The sequence below is a fragment of the Zonotrichia albicollis genome, chromosome 25, assembly GCF_047830755.1.
Source record: "Zonotrichia albicollis isolate bZonAlb1 chromosome 25, bZonAlb1.hap1, whole genome shotgun sequence".
Taxonomy (NCBI): domain Eukaryota; kingdom Metazoa; phylum Chordata; class Aves; order Passeriformes; family Passerellidae; genus Zonotrichia; species Zonotrichia albicollis.
The window spans coordinates 618221-636540 of record NC_133843.1 but is presented as its reverse complement, the minus strand read 5'-3'; the positions used below and the strand labels follow the sequence as shown (position 1 = coordinate 636540).

Here is an 18320-nt window from a genome sequence, read left to right as displayed (position 1 = left end):
GCAGTCTTAATTACAAACACTGGAAGAGATGAACAAATGAACTGCATGGAAATGGCCAGTTGGATGTGGCACGCAGAGAAGTTGCTGGTGTTTTTGGGGATAATTTGAATTTCTCTGTGGTTTGCTGATTTCATTCCTCTGGTAGCGATTTCATTCCTCTGGCAGTGATTTCATTCCTCTGACAGTGATTTCATTCCTCCAGCAGTGATTTCATTCCTCTAGTAGTGATTTCACTCCTCTGATGGTGATTTCATTCCTCCAGCAGTGATTTCATTCCTCCAGCAGTGATTCCATGGCTCACCCATTTTGTGGGACAGCTGGTAGGAGCTCAGAAGGGCAGACACATTCTCCTGGGGCAGTTACACAAGTGTCACCTGTGTGTTTAGGTGCACAGTGACATTATTCTGGTCCCTTCACTGCTCGAGGAACTTGGGAGTGAAATCTTCAGTCCCAGGCTTGTTTTGGCCCTCCCAGTTCTCTCAGGACCCGTGGCAGCCCTTCAGACAGAACAGAACCCTCATTTGAGTGAGGGCTGAGCAGGGTACCGTGCTCATTTAGCAGAAACAATTAGAAAGCATAAAGCTCTGTCTGACTGCAGGATTTTTCCACAACAAAATGAAATCCAGAAGATGCAGATGGAGCCTCGGCTGGGTTCCCAGGAAATTCTGTGGCTGTTCCTGTGCTGGGAGTAAATTGAGAGCATGAAGCCCAAGGAGTCAGCCTGGGTTTGTTACACACCTGTCTCCTCTTTGGATTGCCACTCGCTCAGCCTGTTTGCCAGGAGTTTGACATAAATAATGAACAGGGAGTTTAACCTGGCTGTGTGCAGGGCAGGGAGGCGCTGGGGACAGCCCATCTCCCAGACTGGAGTGCAGTTCCCAGCTGGGGCCAGGGAGCCAGGGCTGTGCTGCCATGCAGGAGGTGACAAATGGCCTGCAGGGTGAAATGGCTGCACTTGTGCTTGTGAGATCTGCCAGAGCGCCCAGACCTGCAGGGGCCTCCTCAGAGAGCATCCCACCATTTCTAATGGGGCTTTTTGTAGTGTTAAGTAAAATATTGCTCGGTTTTTAAAAGCCTCTCTTAAAAGCTCAGTGATGTGTTGGAATATGCAGGATTCCTGTGCACCCAAGGTGGACGTTAATCAGTGCTCCTGAACAAGCTGCTTAATTAGAGCATGTGCAGGGCGGTTTGTCACGGCTGGCAGAGGATGGAGCTGAGCCTGTCCCTGCAGCAATGGCCAAGTGCAGCTCCGGGGCTCTCACAGCTGCTCCTCTCACCCTGCAGCTTGTCCAGGGCTTCACCTTTGCTCTCTCTGGGTGTGGAGCATGAGAAGAAGCAGGCACAGGGTCACTGAGGCTGGGGAAGCCCTCCAGGATTGTCCGGTTTTCGGCTGTTTGGAGGGCCTGGAAAGGCCCGGGCTGGCCTTGGGGCAGCCCGCGTATCAAAGGACGAGAAGAGGCTTCAGTTCTTCTTTCGGTCTCGGTGTTTATTAATTGTTTATCTAAAAGATTTTCTTTCGGCCCGACAGAGCTCTGCTCAGCAGCCAGCCATGAGCACACTGTCCTGTCCTCCGGGCAGTCACCTATCTTTATACCCATTGTTACGTGTACAATATTTATCATTTTTCCCCAATACCTTTCCCCCTTATTGCCCAGTGCACTTTTAGTAACAACCAATCTCAAAGTGCCACCATCACCACAGAAGATGGAGGAGAAGAAGAAGAAGAAGAAGGACAGGACACGCCCCAATTCCTCCATCTTACTTCTCTAAACCCCCCTGTACAGAAATCCTAAACCCTGTGTTTCACTCTCTAACTAACTAATCCCTTCACCATTCACCCCGGTGAAACCCTCCTGTCCTCATACAGGTGTCGTCTCCTGTGTAGGATCAAAGTCCAGCCACCAGACACTCCTGGAACGTTCCAGGACTCCCGAGCCCCCCAAGGGTGCTCTCGGTGACACCTCAGTCCTGAGGTGCTGAGATCCCACACAGGATCACGGAGCCCAGGTGTAAGCCAGCCCTGCCATGGTCACCCCTGCCCCGTCCCAGGTGTCACCTGCACCTGTGTGGGTGCTGGTTCACCCCTGCCCCATCCCAGGTGCCACCTGCACCTGTGTGGGTGCTGGTTCCCCCCTGCCCCATCCCAGGTGTCACCTGCACCCGTGTGGGTGCTGGTTCCCCGCTGCCCTGGCTGGGTGATGGAAGGGATGGGTGCTCTCAGTTCTGTCTCCTGGTGTGCAGGGCAGTGTCCTGGGTTATCTGTGACCTGCCCAGGCTCAGTGTGTTCCACTGAGCTCTGCCATGCTCCAAACCCGTGTTCTGCTCCTGCCCTGGGCAGATGCTGGGAACAGCCTGTGCCAGGGCATCAGGGGAAGCACTGGAGACTGTTCTTACTGCAGGACTTTATAAGTATTAGCTAAATTGAGTTGACTTAATAAAATCTTGAGGCATTCCAGAAAGATTGTGAATTCATTAAGGCCACAGCTGGACAGTGTGTTCCCCCTGCTCTGCCATGGCTGTTGCAGCCAGTGAGGAGTGCTGTCATTTACCTTTTCTCTTTCATTACTGCAAAGCTGTTCCCCTCCCCCATGATTTTATTTTTTTTTTCCCTGTCAGAGCTCGGCTCTGGGGAAATTAAACAGCAATTATTGTGTTTGCTCACTGTGTTATACCCTAACAGATACTTGCAGGGAAGTTGGTGTGTGTGGGATTGGCTTGTGCAGGAGCTGTCAGAGCCCTCCTGTCCAGGGATGCACACCCAGCCCTGACCCTTTGTGTGCCAGGCAGGACTGAACACAAACAGCTCAGGCTGTGGCTTTTGCATTGGAGCACTGCTGATCAGAAATAGAAAAGCAGGGTTTGCAGGCAGAGGGGCTGCTCTGGTGGGGGTGATGTGCTGGGGGAAGGATGGAGCTGGCAGAAGGGCCAGGTGGGAGTGGCAGGATGGGACAGGCAGGGCAGAGGTGGCCCCTGGCCAGGACAGGCCCTGCTGGGGCAGGTGAGGGCTGAGAGCACTCCAGAAGTGCAGGGAAACCTCCCTGCTGTGAGTCCTGCAGAGGGGCCTGAGCCTCATCTCCCTGTGCAGAAATAGCCTGCAGAATCATCTCCCTGTGCAGAAATAACCTGCAGAACAGAGCTGAAAGGAGATGAAGTGTGACTTCTGTATATGCACCTACGAGGAGGGTGAGATGGCCTTGGCAGGAGCAGGCAGGGGACTGGAGTGAGAGCTCTGCGTGCATTTCAGAGCTGCTGAAAGCTGAACTGGTGTTTTTAGTGAGGAACATAATCCCCTCTGCCTTGTGAAACTTGGGAATGTCGGTGTTGTCAGGGAAATGTGCCGTTAAAAGCCTGAATAATGCTTCTCATTTTGCTTTCTGAGTGTTGGGGACAGTTAATCAGATGTTAACATGGAAACACGGAGCTGTGTGTGCAGGAAAGGAGAGGTGCTGGTGTGTGGAGGGAAGGTGAGGCTGCATGACCAGGAGGGGGATGGAATCTGCTCCCACAGTGCTGGAAAAGAGCAAGCTGGGCCTGGAGATGGTTTGGGAGGGCATTGGCAGCATCTTCAGGGATGGGATAGCCAGGCTGTTGCTGTGCCTTGGTTCTGCTGTGCTGCAGCCATGGCCAGCCTGCCCAGAGCACCCCAGGACAAGGACACTGCTGTGTTTGCAGGCTGGCACGGCAGGCCGGCCCTGCTGATGGCCTGGGAGCCACAAAAAGAGCTCTGGAGCAGCTGCCCAGCCCTGCCAGGCTGGCACGGCTCAGGGATGTGGGATGTGCTGACTGCGAGACCTTGTGGTGAGCCGAGGTGAGATCACCCGAACAAAACCATCATTACAGGCCATTCATGTCACAGCGCTCATGCCTCTGTGTTTGCTTGCAAGCAAAGGCAGCAGCTAATTTGCAAGGCAGCCTTTTGTCCCAGGGCCTTTGATCAATGCTGGCCTGTGTTAATGTTTCAGGAGGCTATTGATTTCTGCAGCAGCTTTTGTTCCTGAATTTATGTGCCCTGGCTTTCAGCAGCACGCACTGTGCATGTTTGATTAAAGCTCATTTGACTTCTTGCAGTGAGGCTGGGAGCTGGTTTTGCTCCCTGTTTGGGGAGCCAGAGCTTGCCTGACTCAGCCCTTTGTGCTCCAGCCTGTGCCACCCATGCAGGCAGCAGGAGGGGATGATGCTGCCAGGCTGAGCCCACACAGTGGCATCAGGATGGGGGTGATGCTGCCAGGATGAACCCCAGCAGTTATCCCTGGGCACACAGTGGCATCAGGATGGGGGTGATGCTGCCAGGATGAACCCCAGCAGTTATCCCTGGGCACACAGTGGCATCAGGATGGGCAGCAGCATGAGGGTGATGCTGCCAGGCTGAGCCCACACAGTGGCATCAGGATGGGGCTGAGGCTGCCAGGATGAACCCCAGCAGTTATCCCTGGGCACACAGTGGCATCAGGATGGGCAGCAGGAGGGGGTGATGCTGCCAGGCTGAACCCCAGCAGTTATCCCTGGGCACACAGTGGCATCAGGATGGGCAGCAGCATGAGGGTGATGCTGCCAGGCTGAGCCCACACAGTGGCATCAGGATGGGGCTGAGGCTGCCAGGCTGAACCCCAGCAGTTATCCCTGGGCACACAGTGGCATCCTGGGCAGCCCAGGGAATCATGCAGGGAATTCTTTCAGTGGGTACCTGTGTAACCTGGCATTGTGTGTGTGCTGCCCCTCTGAGTGCTCTCGTGCTCCCTGAGCCCTTTCCTGAGTGCTGCACTGTGCACTCTGAGCAGGAACTGCAGGCACAGAGCGTTCTTTGGTCCTTTCATTCTGTGGTCCTTTTACCTGGGGTAAAACTGGGTGTTGGATAAATAGACTTTGACTTGATCTTTATCCCTGTGCAGTTGTGACTGCACTTCTGAGCCAGTCTCAAGGGAAAAAAAAGCATTATGGTCATGAGGCTGGCATTTTCTATAAATATCCACAGTTTAAAAAAGAAACTTTGCTTTATGATCTGCATGTATAAATTGTTAAACTTCCCTCGGGACCTGATGGCTTTGCAGTGTGTAAATAGAGCTCTAATAGGTTCCCATTGCCTGTTTTATGATGGGAGGAGAACAGATTGGCTCCCACTCTGCTGTTGCCATGTGTCAGAGGACACATTCATTCACTGACATAAAGACATGGGATTTACTGACTTGCTCCTTGGTGCTGACACCTCAGATTTGGTACAAATGAATTTATAGGTAAAAAACGACTGGTTTCGTTTGCAGGAGGCTTTGAGCCTGTGCAGAGCATTGCCAAAGCCTCCCTGCAGAGCCCAGGCTGGCCCTGGCACAGGCACAGCCCCAAGGGGACAAACAGCTGGCCTGGGTGGACTTTGGGCCCCCTGGATGGGCTCAGGGAAATTTCTAAAGCATTTCTAAAGCAAACAGGCAGAGCAGGGTGCTGGCTCAGAGCTGCTCCTCTGCCCACTTTGCCGTGAGCATTGTGTGCTCAGCACCAGGCAGCTTCAGATCCTCTGCAGGAAACACGTTTTTAATGTTCTTAGTAGGGTTTTAGTCCTTCAGAATCAAGAATTGTAGGTAACGTTTTGCCCACTTGCTCCTCCTCCCCAGCCGTCACTGTGAATATTTGTTATTTTAATACATGAAACACACAAGCACAGTTCCATGGTGGGGATCAGCAGCATCATCCCAGTCTGTGGCAGCACAGATTAAAAATGATCTGTTCTGCCTATTGCCAGAATGTGGTCGTGTTCTTTCTTCTGGGTTTTCTATTTTTAAATTAGGCACTGGTAAAATTCTTAAGTGTCTTAAATGTCAGCAGTTAATGTCTAGAACAACATCCTCCCTTTGTCTTTGCAGCGTTTCAGTGGTGCAGGTATTGGCTGTGGCTGTAATTGCCTGTTTGGGGCCCTGGGGAGGGTTTGGATTCAGGCAGGGTCGTTATTGGAGTTAACTCCTGCTCTGCCCGGAGCAGGGGCTGCAGCGTTTCCCCACGGAGGCAGCAGGCTGAGGTTATTTGATCACACAAAACACAGTTCAAAGAAACCCTTTTTGTGGGCAGTTCAGGTACGTTTGTTCTGATGTTGATTTTTTCAAGGGGCTGGTTAGAACTTCTCCGTTTTTCCCTTGCAACTTGAAAGCAACAACACCTTTTACCTTAGAGGCAGACAAGTCGCCAGGAAATGATGGGGTTTCAAAGTAAGAGAAAAGAGATTAAAACCACATGCTGTTCTTTGGTTCAGCCTTGCAAACCCAGGTTTGAATGGCAGCTGCTGCACTTCCTGAATGTAAGCCAGATTCATTATGCTGTGAAATTATCACTCATTTCTCTAGGTGTGCTCTTTTAACTGCTTAATTAATTTAGATGTGGGTATGTATATTCAAATTAAAACACGATTTAGTGTGGTGGGGTTGTGTTACGGTTATAGACTTGTTGTTGAACATGTTTGTACTCAAACTTTGAGCTCCTTACAGACAATATTGAACAACGGCTGACAAAGTGGCAGAGTGTGCTTGGGCTGAGCCTTGTTCTGACTGTGGACAGCAGGAGCTGGGGCAGGTTTGGGGTGGTTGTTGTCAGGTTTGGGGTGGCTGTCAGGTTTGGGGTGGCTGTTGGTTTTGGGGTGTCTGTCAGGTGTGGGGTGTCTGTCGGGTTTGGGGTGCCTGTCAGGTTTGGGGTGGCTGTTGTCAGGTGTGGGGTGGCTGTCAGGTGTGGGGTGGCTGTCAGGTTTGAGGTGTCTGTCATATCTAGGGTGTTTGTCAGATCTCAGTGCCAGGGGATGCTGACAGTGACACAAGGGCACCCTCTTCTGAGGCATCCAGGTGGAGGCTGGCTCCTGGTGCTTCCCAGCCTCTTTCCTCTCCTAGGGGAGGAGTGAAAAAACATTTATTTACTTATTTTCCTCCTCTACAAAAGCAGGCAGAAAATAATGAGTGTTTTTTTGTGTGTCTTACCTGAACAGTTCTCTTTTTCTGGCTGAAACCCATCATGATTCTTGCTGGGATAATCCTGGGGAGGCGGGGGGCTGGCGGGCAGGTTTGCAGGTCCCTCTTACCCTGCTCTCCGTGCTGTTTGTGCTTGCAGGGGGAGCTGATCACCTTCTATTACTACTGGAAGAAGACCCCCGAGGCGGCGAGCTCGCGCGCGCACCGGCGGCACCGGCGCCAGGCCGTGTTCCGCAGGATCAAAACCCGCACGGCCTCCACGCCCGTCAACACCCCCTCCAGGCCCCCCTCCAGCGAGTTCCGTGAGTGCGGCCCCGCTGGGCACTGCTGGGCAGGGGACGGTGCCACACATCCCAGGGACTGGGGGAAATGGGGCTGGGGCAGCCGCCCTCCCTGCCCCTGCACCTGCACCGTGCTGCTGGGACGGGGCCTTGGTCAGCCAGGGCTGTGTGCAGGCCTTTGGCATTAGAGCGTCCTGTGAGGATGGGAATGCTGCCCTGGGCTTGGGTTTCCCTGCTCTTTTTCTTGGTGCTGTGGTGTATGATCTCCAGGCTTGTTACAGTAATGGGGATTGGGAAGCACAGAAGGAAGGAAGGAAGTGCTCCCTGTCTTTGGAAAGAAATCCCTTCCACCCTTCTGGGCGATCCCTACCCTCTGCTGGAGCTCAGACTGTCTCAGGCAGCCTTGGAGGAGCAGTGGCCTTGCCTGGAGCAGAAGTGTCCAACCCAAATCCCAAAGCAGTGCCTGCTACCTTGCACAGGGTCCCTACAGGGACAGAAACCTTTGTCCATATGGGAAGGGTTTGTTACCCTGGGAGGTTTAAATCTTCCTAAACACACCTGGAGAAAAGGGGCTGTGGGAGGCAGATGGGCAGATGTAAAAATGACCAGGGCAGGTGGAGGATGTGGTGGGCAGGCTGGACACAGAATTCTATCCAGGGTAAGGAGCAGGAAAGGGCTGGGAGCTTTCCCTGCTGAGCTGGTGGGATTTACTGCTGCTCCCTCTGTGCACAAGGAGTGAGGATCTGGACTCCAGTGCTCAGTCCCAGATGCTCAGCATGTGAGAGCTTGTGGCTGGGGGGAGCCATCCTATGGACCTGACTGCAGGATGAGAATCACAATTCATTCAGCAAAAGAAAGCAGGTGCTAGCCTGGGGTCAGCTCTGCAGTCAGGGTTTGAGCACCTGCAAGTATTAATGTAGGAATCAGGGCAGTGGTAGCTATTAAATGTAACCCTGTGTTAATTTGAAGGGTAATGAGTTGCTGACAAATGCTGATGGCAAGTACAGGAGAATCTGTGAGCTGTAATCCATAAACTGTAACCTGCATGTACAAAACATCCTCTTGGAGCCTTTAGAAAAACACTGTTCCTGTATCAAGGACCTCTCTTCTAATTAAAGATTAGAACAGGAGAAGCCTCAGGGCTTTTTGCTTGAGCCAAATTATAGCCCTGTTATGTTGTGAATTTATAGTGGTGGGACTAGAAAAATGCAGTGCTCTCAAAAGGGAAATATTTACTCCTGAGGTGTTTAGAAGGTAAGATACAGCTTTTGTGATGTCTGCATATTTTCAGTGCTTTAGATGCTGCTTTTGAGCTCATAGATGTGTAATCAGCTAATTTGCCACAGAGGAGAGGGACCCTTTGCATATTCTCTTTTTCTTCAGAACATGACATTTTTGCAGTGTGAGTGTGCCACAGGTTAAAACTTTGAGTCCTGCATTAAGGACAGGAGAGCTGGTGTTAGTTATCCTTTAGTGCCTCTCATGCAAAAGGATCTCAACATGTTTTTCGAACAGGTCCATGGTATGTAAGCATTGATTCCTCCACCCACAAACACCTCTGCTGCTGGGTAACAAAATAAAAACCAGAAAAGCTACTACAGGGCCTGTTCATGGGATATTGTAGGTTTTAAATGTAGAATATTTTATTTCAAATTTGACCAGATTCTAGAGATAATTGCCTTTTCTCTTGAAAATTGTGGGTTTGGAACACAGCCTCTTGAACTCCCCATGGATGGTATTTGAATGACAACTTACCTGGACATGTAGCACGTGGTGAATCAGAGGATCCAGGAGTTGAGTCCCTTGGCACATTCCCGGGATCCTCTTGATCCTGCAGCGTGATGAGATCTGGCTTTGCTCAGTGTGAAAAGCCAGCAATAATGGCCATGCAAGGCAGGGTGGGCGTGGGGAGTCACGATCCATTCCACTCAGTGCTTATTTTAGCCAAGTAGGAGGAAATAGAAAACCCTGCTGCGTGTTGATTTTCCATTTTCCTCTCTCCCACCCTCAGTGGACCTGAGCTCGGCCAGTGAGGATGACTTTGACAGCGAGGACAGCGAGCAGGAGCTGAAGGGCTACGCCTGCCGCCACTGCTTCACCACCAGTACGTGCCAGTGCCAGTGCCAGTGCCATCCCTGCTGGGCTCCCCCTGCTCCCTGGGGCTGGCAGCCAGCACGAGCAGCTCTGAGCTGGGACAGCTGCTCTCAGCTGCAATATGCAGCGTTCCCAGCAGAGTTAATCAGGCTTTGCCATTGCACATTAATACTGCGGTGACAAAGGGGGGGCCCGAGGTAGACATTTAGACAGGAGTAAATCTGCATAATCCATAATCTCTGTAATCAATTTAGGACATAATGAGTCACTGTTGGGCTGTGGCTGTCACACACAGAGCTTCCTGGTGCTGCAGCAAATCTCCTGTGCATCAGCCCTTGCTGTGGCTGCTCCCAAGGGTTGTCTGGTGCTGGGGCATTTGCAGCTCAAAGTGGAAGCCCCAGAATGGGGAAGGAAATGAGAGGTTCAGAGCTCACTTCTCTTGCAGAAACCACAGCTTTGAAGAACAACAGCTGCTTGTTAGCTCCCAGGTAGAGCAGATAAGGTTTCTTTCTGTGCCTCAAAGCTGGAGTTTCTTAAACAAGCAACCATAGTTGGTAAAAATTGAATATTGAGGATGTGCGCTGGGACAGGACAGACTTTTCCAGAAACTTGTCCGACTCTGTTACCCATAGAACAGCAGCTGCTTTTGTAGCTGTACTTTTTATTAACAATTCCTGTGTTTGTGCTGGGCTGGGTGCTGTGTGGGTGCTGAGCTGTTGCTTTCCCTGCCCCAAGCCTCCAAGGACTGGCACCACGGGGGCCGGGAGAACATCCTGCTGTGCACCGACTGCCGCATCCACTTCAAGAAGTACGGGGAGCTGCCGCCCATCGAGAAGCCCGTGGACCCCCCGCCCTTTATGTTCAAGCCTGTGAAGGAGGAAGACGATGGCCTCAGTGGGAAGCATAGCATGAGGACACGGCGCAGTCGAGGCTCGGTGCGTTCCACCCTCCTCAGTGCAGGGGGAAAGGGAGCCAGAGCCCTGAACTGGTTTGCCCCGGGCTGAGCTGCTCCTGCTGCCTGTGTGTGCCAGGGGGAGCTTTGCTGAGGCTGAGCTGTCTCTGGAAAAGGGGATGGAATGTCCCTGCAAGCTGTGTTATTTCTCTGTCGTGACTGGCAGTGGGCTGTCACCATGAGGGGGCATTGGCAGTGCATTGCGGATCCTGTGCTGGTGCATGTCCTCCTTCCAGCTGCATCCTGTCAGAGCTATGCCCTTGGGAGGGGTTAAAAAAATCAGATGGTGTTCATGTGATCTCCTCATGTTACTGGAGTTAAAGCCTCTTCCCTCCAGAGAGCTCTGCTTTGCCTCTGTGGTTGGTGTGCTCCAAGTTGTGACTCGAGTGAGGCACCAGGAGCAGCTCTGGATGATTTATCGTGGAGTTGGGTTTAGCTGAGGGAAAGCAGCAGATAGATTTCTTTCCTTGCCCTCCCCTCTCTGTCTTTCTGAAGAGGATGATGTGACCATTGATTGTAAATACCTCGTGAGGCTCCACTCTTGGGGAGTGTTGTTTTTCGTAGTCAGTCCTCCAAAAAGCTGCCAAACTGGCAGGGAAACAGCATTAATTATTGAAATGTATTCTCCTGATCCCTTACTGATGGAGTAGATAGTGAGATAGAGCTTTGTGCTTTCTAAAGCATAGCAGGAGCACGCTGGAACTGGGGTTTAGGCCTTTGCCTTGACTGCCAGCAGATGGAGCATTTTTAATGGAACATGGGCTCCTCTCCTGCCTCTGCCCCCTTGTGTGTGTGCTGTGTATGGGAACATCTTCCTAAATGCCATTTCTAACAGCCACTGCTGATGAAATAATCAGCACTTAATGCTTGTGAGTAGGCAGAATTAGGATTTGCCTCCTTTTACATTTGAGTCCGGTTGGGCTTTGAAGGATGAAGTGCAGAAACGCTGCAGGTTTTTGGTGCCGGGCCGTGCCAGGGCCGTGCCCCCCATGGCCCTGCCAAGGCAGAGCACTCTGAGGGGCCCCTCAGTGCTGAGCTGACCGGGCTGTTGTCCCCAGATGTCGACTCTACGCAGTGGCAGGAAGAAGCAGGCGGCCAGCCCCGATGGCCGCGCCTCGCCCATCGCCGAGGACGTGCGCTCCAGCGGCCGCAACTCGCCCAGCGCCGCCAGCACCTCCAGCAACGACAGCAAGGCCGAGTCCGTCAAGAAATCCACCAAGGTAACCCCACACCTGGGCTGTCCCGGCCAGGAGAGGCCTCTCGGGCAGGTAACCCTTCCCTGGGCTGCCTTGGGCGGGTAACCCTTCCCATGGGCTGCTCACTGAGGCCTCTCGGGCAGGTAACCCTTCCCTGGGCTGAACACCGAGGCCTCTCAGACAGGTAACCCTTCCCTGGGCTGCCTTGGGCAGGTAACCCTTCCCTGGGCTGCTCACTGAGGCCTCTCAGACAGGTAACCCTTCCCTGGGCTGCCTTGGGCAGGTAACCCTTCCCTGGGCTGCTCACTGAGGCCTCTCAGACAGGTAACCCTTCCCTGGGCTCTCCTCGGCAGGTAACCCTTCCCATGGGCTGAACACCGAGGCCTTTCGGGCAGGTAACCCTTCCCATGGGCTGCACACTGAGGCCTCTCGGGCAGGTAACCCTTCCCTGGGCTGCCTTGGGCAGGTAACCCTTCCCTGGGCTGAACACTGAGGTCTCTCAGACAGGTAACCCTTCCCTGGGCTGAACACCGAGGTCTCTCAGACAGGTAACCCTTCCCTGGGCTCCCCCGGCCAGGGCTGCACACCTGAGGCCTCTCAGACTGGTACAGGAGGCTGGGCAATCTCTCCATGACCCAAAAACCCTGTGAGTGTGGATAAGGCAGAGTGTGGGCCAGCCTGGAGCTGGCCAGGGAGGGATGGGAGTGATCCAGCCTCCCCACATCACCTCCCTGCTCTCAGAGTAAAGTAATCCCTCCACTTCAGATGCAAATGTAAGCATTAAGCTCAGGGGAGTAATGCAGATCAGAAATGCTGAACTTAAGACTAGTAGACAGTTTTGGGGATTTTTTGTAAGCAGTACTTAATCTTTGTTTACAAAGGAGTATGAGCATTTAGTAATTGAGTCTGCTTCTGCTACTGTTTTCTGGAGGTGTATTTGTTTGATTGTTCAGAGCAAGCTGACAGTTGAGTCTGTTCAAATGAATTGAGTGCCTTTCCAAGGGAGCTCTAAAGAAACAAAGCCACATGAAGCTGAAGGCTTACCATTAAGCAGTGTGAATTGAGAAGTAGCAAGTTAAAAATAAATATTACACAGATTAAAAAAAGTCAAAATGAGCATGGAGTAAGTTTTCACATTATAAAACTGAAAACTCGGCAGAATTTAAAGTTAGGTAATTATGTGATGCACAGAGCTTTTCCAGGCCATGGGAGAAGGTAGTAATCTCAGAATAGCTATTCACTCTTGGCCCTGTATTTGAGGGGATCTAAAAATATTCCTCTCAAAATATCAAGAGTAGAGCAAGACTTGCATGCAGCAGAAGGAGGTTTATCCTGTCTCCTGCAGAAATTCTGGCTCTGTCTTGCACCAGTTAATAACTGGTGTTGGTCTATGTTGGAAGGGTAACCTGGGTCTGCTGTGAGTTCCTGATGGACTTGGTTCTGCCCAGCTCCCTTTAAAATACCCCTTCATATGAGGAATGCTTTGTGCACTTTGACTTTTTCCTACCAGTTTGATGTGCATTGGAGTGCTCTTAAATACTGACTGTGCCAACCCCTGAGTTCTGCTGCTCCTTAATTTGTGTTAATAGGGTGGCACTGGCCTACACTCAACTTACCTTTGCATTTACACCACTGGTAAGTGTTGTGTTCTGTTCCCTTTGTGGCAGAAGATAAAGGAAGAGGTTTCTTCTCCTCTCAAGAACTCCAAGAGGCAGCGGGAGAAGGCAGCGTCTGACACGGAGGAACCTGACAGGTCCAATGCCAAAAAATCCAAAACTCAAGTGAGTCCCACACAGGAGTGTTTCCTCTTAGGAGAATGGTTTGAGGTGGGGAGGGGGTGCAAATCTGGTAACAAACCAAAAACATTAAATCAATTTGAGCCACAGCAAATTGTAACTTAATCTTGTGGCTGGAAAGCGACCAACGTTATAATGTGTTCCTTCTGCTGAAAACAGTGGAGTGATATGGGGTGAGTCCAGAAGTTGGGTTTTTTCTTTGTTTTACTATTAATATCAATCTTATAGGAGTACACTGGATTGTTCTCCACTCCTTTCCTCCATTTTTTGTAAATTTAAATTTGGGTTTTTGTCTTCTCTGACAAGTTAGAAGACCACCACTGGAGTTGTCACAAATCTTTTCCATTGCCGGTCACCCTCATAGTGAAGGAGTGTTTTGCTATGTTCAGCAGGACCCCTCCTGTATTTCAGTTTGTTCCTGTTGCCCCTGGGCACTGTGGGATCTGGTTCTGCTGTCTTTGCTCTTCCCGTGGGTGTTTGTGTTCCTGTGCTGGTTTGGCCCTGTGGGGTTCAGAGGGCAGCTGTGTCTGCACAGTGTGACAGACCCCAATCTGCAGCACACCTGGAGTGCTGGTCCCGGGCTCAGTGGTCGCCTCTCCCCGCAGGAGATGAGCAGGCCCAACTCCCCCTCGGAGGGAGAGGGCGAGGGCGAGAGCTCCGACAGCCGCAGCGTCAACGACGAGGGGAGCAGCGACCCCAAGGACATCGACCAGGACAACCGCAGCACGTCCCCCAGCATCCCCAGCCCGCAGGACAACGAGAGCGACTCGGACTCCTCGGCCCAGCAGCAAGTGCTGCAGGCGCAGCCCCAGGTGCTGCAGGCCGCGGGCGGCTCTGCCCAGGCTGCAGCTCCCACGCCGCCGGCGCCAGCCCCGCTGCCGGCACCGCCACCCGCGTCCAGCGCCGCCCCGGCGCCCACGCAGGCATCGCCGCCCGTGTCCCAGCCCTCGGGCCAGCCCCAGCCCTCCGCTGCCCCCGCTCCCCACTCGCACATCCAGCAGGCCCCCGCGCTGCACCCGCAGAGAATCCCGTCCCCCCACCCTCCCCTGCAGCCCCTGAGCGTGTCCCAGAGCCAGCCCGCGCCCGCCCCGGCGCAGCCCCCGCTGCACGGGCAGCCCCAGCCTGCCCCGCACGCCCTGCAGGCGCAGCCGCTGCTGCCCCACGGCCCCGGCGCTGCCCAGCCCTTCTCCCTGCCCGCCCAGCCCGCTCAGTCTCAGGTGCCCCTCCAGACACAGGCCCCGTCCCACTCGCACTCGGGGCTGCAGGCGGCGCAGCCCGTGCTGCCCGGCTCGGCCTCGCTGCAGCCGGCGCAGCCGCCCCGTGAGCAGCCTCTGCCGCCCGCCCCCATGGCCATGCCTCACATCAAACCCCCCCCCACCACCCCCATCCCGCAGCTGCCCACCGCCCCGGCCCACAAACACCCTCCCCATCTCTCGGGGCCCTCTCCCTTCTCCATGAACTCCAACCTGCCCCCGCCGCCCGCTCTGAAGCCGCTGAGCTCGCTGTCCACTCACCACCCTCCCTCGGCGCACCCTCCTCCCCTGCAGCTGATGCCTCAGAGCCAGCCTCTGCAGTCCTCTCAGGCCCAGCCTCCGGTTCTGACCCAGAGCCAGAGCCTTCCCCCTCCTGCCAGTCACCCTCCCTCCGGACTCCATCAGGTCTCCTCGCAGCCCCCCTTCTCCCAGCACCCCTTTGTGCCCGGGGGCCCCCCTTCCATCACGCCTCCGTCGTGCCCCTCCACCTCCACGCCGCCCACCGTGCCTGGCATCCCCCTGCAGACCCCCATCTCCACGTCAGCAGCCTCTAGTGGGACAGTGCCCGTGGTGGCAGCCTGCACGCTGCCACCCATCCAGATCAAGGAGGAGGTCCCCGATGAGGCTGAGGAGCCCGAGAGCCCTCCGCCCCCACCCCGGAGCCCATCCCCAGAGCCCACGGTGGTGGACATCCCCAGCCACGCCAGCCAGTCAGCCAGGTGAGGAGCTTTCATCAGTGCTCTGCTTTCCCTGCTTTGTACTCCGCTGTCTGTGTGTGTAAAACCAGTACAGGACAGTGAATTTTCTCCTGGGAAGCTGGTACTGTTTGGTCTAAGTGTAGAATGATATTTTTTAGTTTGGACGCTTTGCACCTTTCCCAGGGCTGAGCTCTTCTCTCTTGTGTTCCTTTCAGGTTCTATAAACACCTGGACCGTGGCTACAATTCATGCTCCAGGGCAGACCTGTACTTCATGCCTCTGGCAGGCTCCAAACTGGCCAAGAAGAGAGAAGAGGCCATCGAAAAGGCCAAAAGGGAAGCGGAGCAGAAAGCCAGGGAAGAGAGGGAAAGAGAAAAAGAGAAAGAGAAGGAAAGAGAGCGGGAGCGGGAGCGTGAGAGAGAAGCGGAAAGAGCTGCGGTAGGTGCAGATCTGGCTCCGAGCTGGGGGAGGGAATTGGTGCCTGGGTCTGACCTGGGTGATGGCTGCAGGATGCAGATCCCCAGGAGCACTTTAACCCTGTCAGGGGTCTCTGAGCATGGAGCTGTGTGTATGGACTGAAATCCAGCCCGCCCTGAGCACCTCTGACCTGCCTGGGCCTGTCTTCTCCTTAAGGGAAATGGAGAGTTTCTGCCCCAGGTTTGGGTCTGTGGGAAGCCAGAGCAGCTGGGCAGAACGAGGCCAATTGTTGGCATTTACCTTGCAGCAGGAGAGCGCTGTGCAGACACAGGGAATGCCCTTGTGCCCTGTGCAGGCACACGAGTGCTGTGTGCTGGCAGAGGGGCTGGCGGTGCAGGGGAGGGGTGTGTGTTTGTGTGTGTGTGTGTGGCTGAGCTGTGCTGACCCGAGGCTCTTTCCCCGCTGTGTGCAGCAGAAGGTGTCCAGCTCCTCCCACGAGGGCCGCCTGGGCGAGTCCCAGCTCAGCGGGCCGGCCCACATGAGACCCTCCTTCGAGCCGCCGCCCACCACCATCGCGGCCGTGCCGCCGTACATCGGGCCGGACACGCCGGCGCTGCGGACGCTCAGCGAGTACGCGCGGCCCCACGTCATGTCCCCGACCAACCGCAACCACCCCTTCTTCGTGCCCCTGAACCCCACGGACCCGCTGCTGGCCTACCACATGCCCGGCCTGTACAACGTGGACCCCGGCATCCGCGAGCGGGAGCTGCGCGAGCGCGAGATCCGCGAGCGCGAGATCCGCGAGCGGGAGCTGCGCGAGAGGATGAAGCCCGGCTTCGAGGTGAAGCCGCCGGAGCTGGACGCGCTGCACCCGGCCACCAACCCCATGGAGCACTTCGCCAGGCACGGGGCGCTGACCATCCCGCCCGCCGCGGGGCCGCACCCCTTCGCCTCCTTCCACCCGGGCCTCAACCCGCTGGAGAGGGAGAGACTGGCGCTGGCGGGGCCGCAGCTGCGGCCGGAGATGAGCTACCCGGACAGGCTGGCGGCCGAGCGCATCCACGCCGAGCGCATGGCCTCGCTCACCAACGACCCCCTGGCGCGGCTGCAGATGTTCAACGTCACCCCCCACCACCACCAGCACTCACACATACACTCGCATCTACACCTACACCAGCAGGACCCCCTACACCAAGGTGAGCCCCGGGAGTTGGGCTCAGAATGGGTCTGATCCTGGAGCTCAAATAGCAAAATCCCTGTGCCCTGGCAGCTGGGCACTGCCCTGGGGAATGGCTCAAAATGGGCCCAGTGTGACCCTGGAGCTCAAATAGCAAAATCCCTGTCGTCATGTCCCTGTTGTGGTTCTGTGCCGTGGAAGGCTGTGGTAACTAAAATGCAGTTACTTTTTGTAGGGTGATGGTAACACCACAGTGATCTTCCTTCTGACTCTCACTGTGAAAGGTTTGCTGGTTTGTTGTGGGTTGGTTTTTTTAAGTACTGCTGTCCTAGAGCAGCACCTTACAGTTGGAATAATTAATAGTCTCAGAAATGGATCTGTGCCTTGCCCATTTCTGTAGCAAGATATGTGGTTACTGCTCCAGAGGTCTGCAGCCCTGGAGATGAGGCACTCGGGAATTTTCACGTTTTCTGGTGACAGACTGGAGAGAACCAGGCACCAGGTGCTGCAGCTGCCAAGGGAGGGGAGGGGAAAATCAGAGTAAAATGCAGGTTCTGGTGTCTGGTTACCAATGCAGTGTCTGTGCAAGCAGATGTAGAATCCTTTGCCCTGGAGCAGTGTCCATGGAATGTGCTGGGATGGCCCCTGTTGGAGTTGGGGGGAATGTGAGTGCTGCTGCACGAGCCAGGTTGGACAGCAAGGAAAGCAGCAGGGAGGTTCCTGAGGGCTGGGGGGCTGCAGGTAAGGGATGGCAGAATGCTGAATATCAGCATCCCTGAAGCTGCTGAGGCTCCCTGCAGAAATCACAGATGGGCTCAGGTGCAGCAGGTTTGCAAGGCCCCTGACAGCACAGGAAATGTGTGTGCAAGGGTTGTGCTGCCAGGTGAGGCAGTCACGGAGCACCTCTGTGCAGGTGAGGCTGGATGCTCCCCAGGTGCTTGTTCTGGACAAAACCATGGCTTGTACATTGTCCCAGTGCAGGGAGAGGCTGCTGCAGACACAGCCAAGGCAATTCCCTGCCAAGGCTCTCTGTGTGTTTGAGCCACATTTGGCTTTGAGCTCTGCCAGGTTCAAGCACAGTCAGGGGCTCTTGGTTCCTGCTCCCGGTGGCTCCAGTGGTGCTCGAGGCTGTTACAGCCCCTGTGTTCCTCAGGGTGGGGATGAACAGAGGTACAGTGACCCCACATTGGTGCTGGGCACCAGCTGAGGGAATTGTTCTGGCTCCGTGCTCCTTTCCCCTGTGGAAACTCTTTCTCTCCGTCTCTCTCAGGCTCAGCAGGACCTGTCCATCCCCTGGTGGATCCTTTAGCAGCTGGACCCCACCTGGCACGTTTTCCCTACCCACCTGGGACCATCCCCAACCCATTGCTAGGGCAGCCACCTCACGAGCATGAAATGCTCCGGCATCCAGTCTTTGGTGAGAGCATTTTGTGGTGCTTTGCAGGGCTGGGCTGTGATCTGCAGTGTTATTTTTTATCGTGGGGTTTCACATTTCTTAGTGGGGGAGGTTGAGCTGTG

At 54.5% G+C, this 18320-nt stretch overlaps 1 protein-coding gene across 5 annotated transcripts in view; it reads left to right on the top strand.

Moving 5' to 3' along the window:
- Positions 1-18320, top strand: part of RERE (arginine-glutamic acid dipeptide repeats) — a 164126-nt gene that overhangs the window by 142051 nt on the left and 3755 nt on the right. For 3 of the 5 annotated variants that reach the window (XM_074558722.1, XM_074558723.1, XM_074558727.1), the window contains 9 exons: positions 7078-7240; positions 9231-9323; positions 10049-10248; positions 11324-11485; positions 13129-13242; positions 13863-15229; positions 15424-15646; positions 16098-16821; positions 18073-18219. In XM_074558722.1, the coding sequence (XP_074414823.1) occupies positions 7078-7240; positions 9231-9323; positions 10049-10248; positions 11324-11485; positions 13129-13242; positions 13863-15229; positions 15424-15646; positions 16098-16821; positions 18073-18219 (3193 nt within the window). The remainder of the gene's footprint in view (positions 1-7077; positions 7241-9230; positions 9324-10048; positions 10249-11323; positions 11486-13128; positions 13243-13862; positions 15230-15423; positions 15647-16097; positions 16822-18072; positions 18220-18320) is intronic. The other 2 variants (XM_074558725.1, XM_074558724.1) reach the window with 2 other exon arrangements.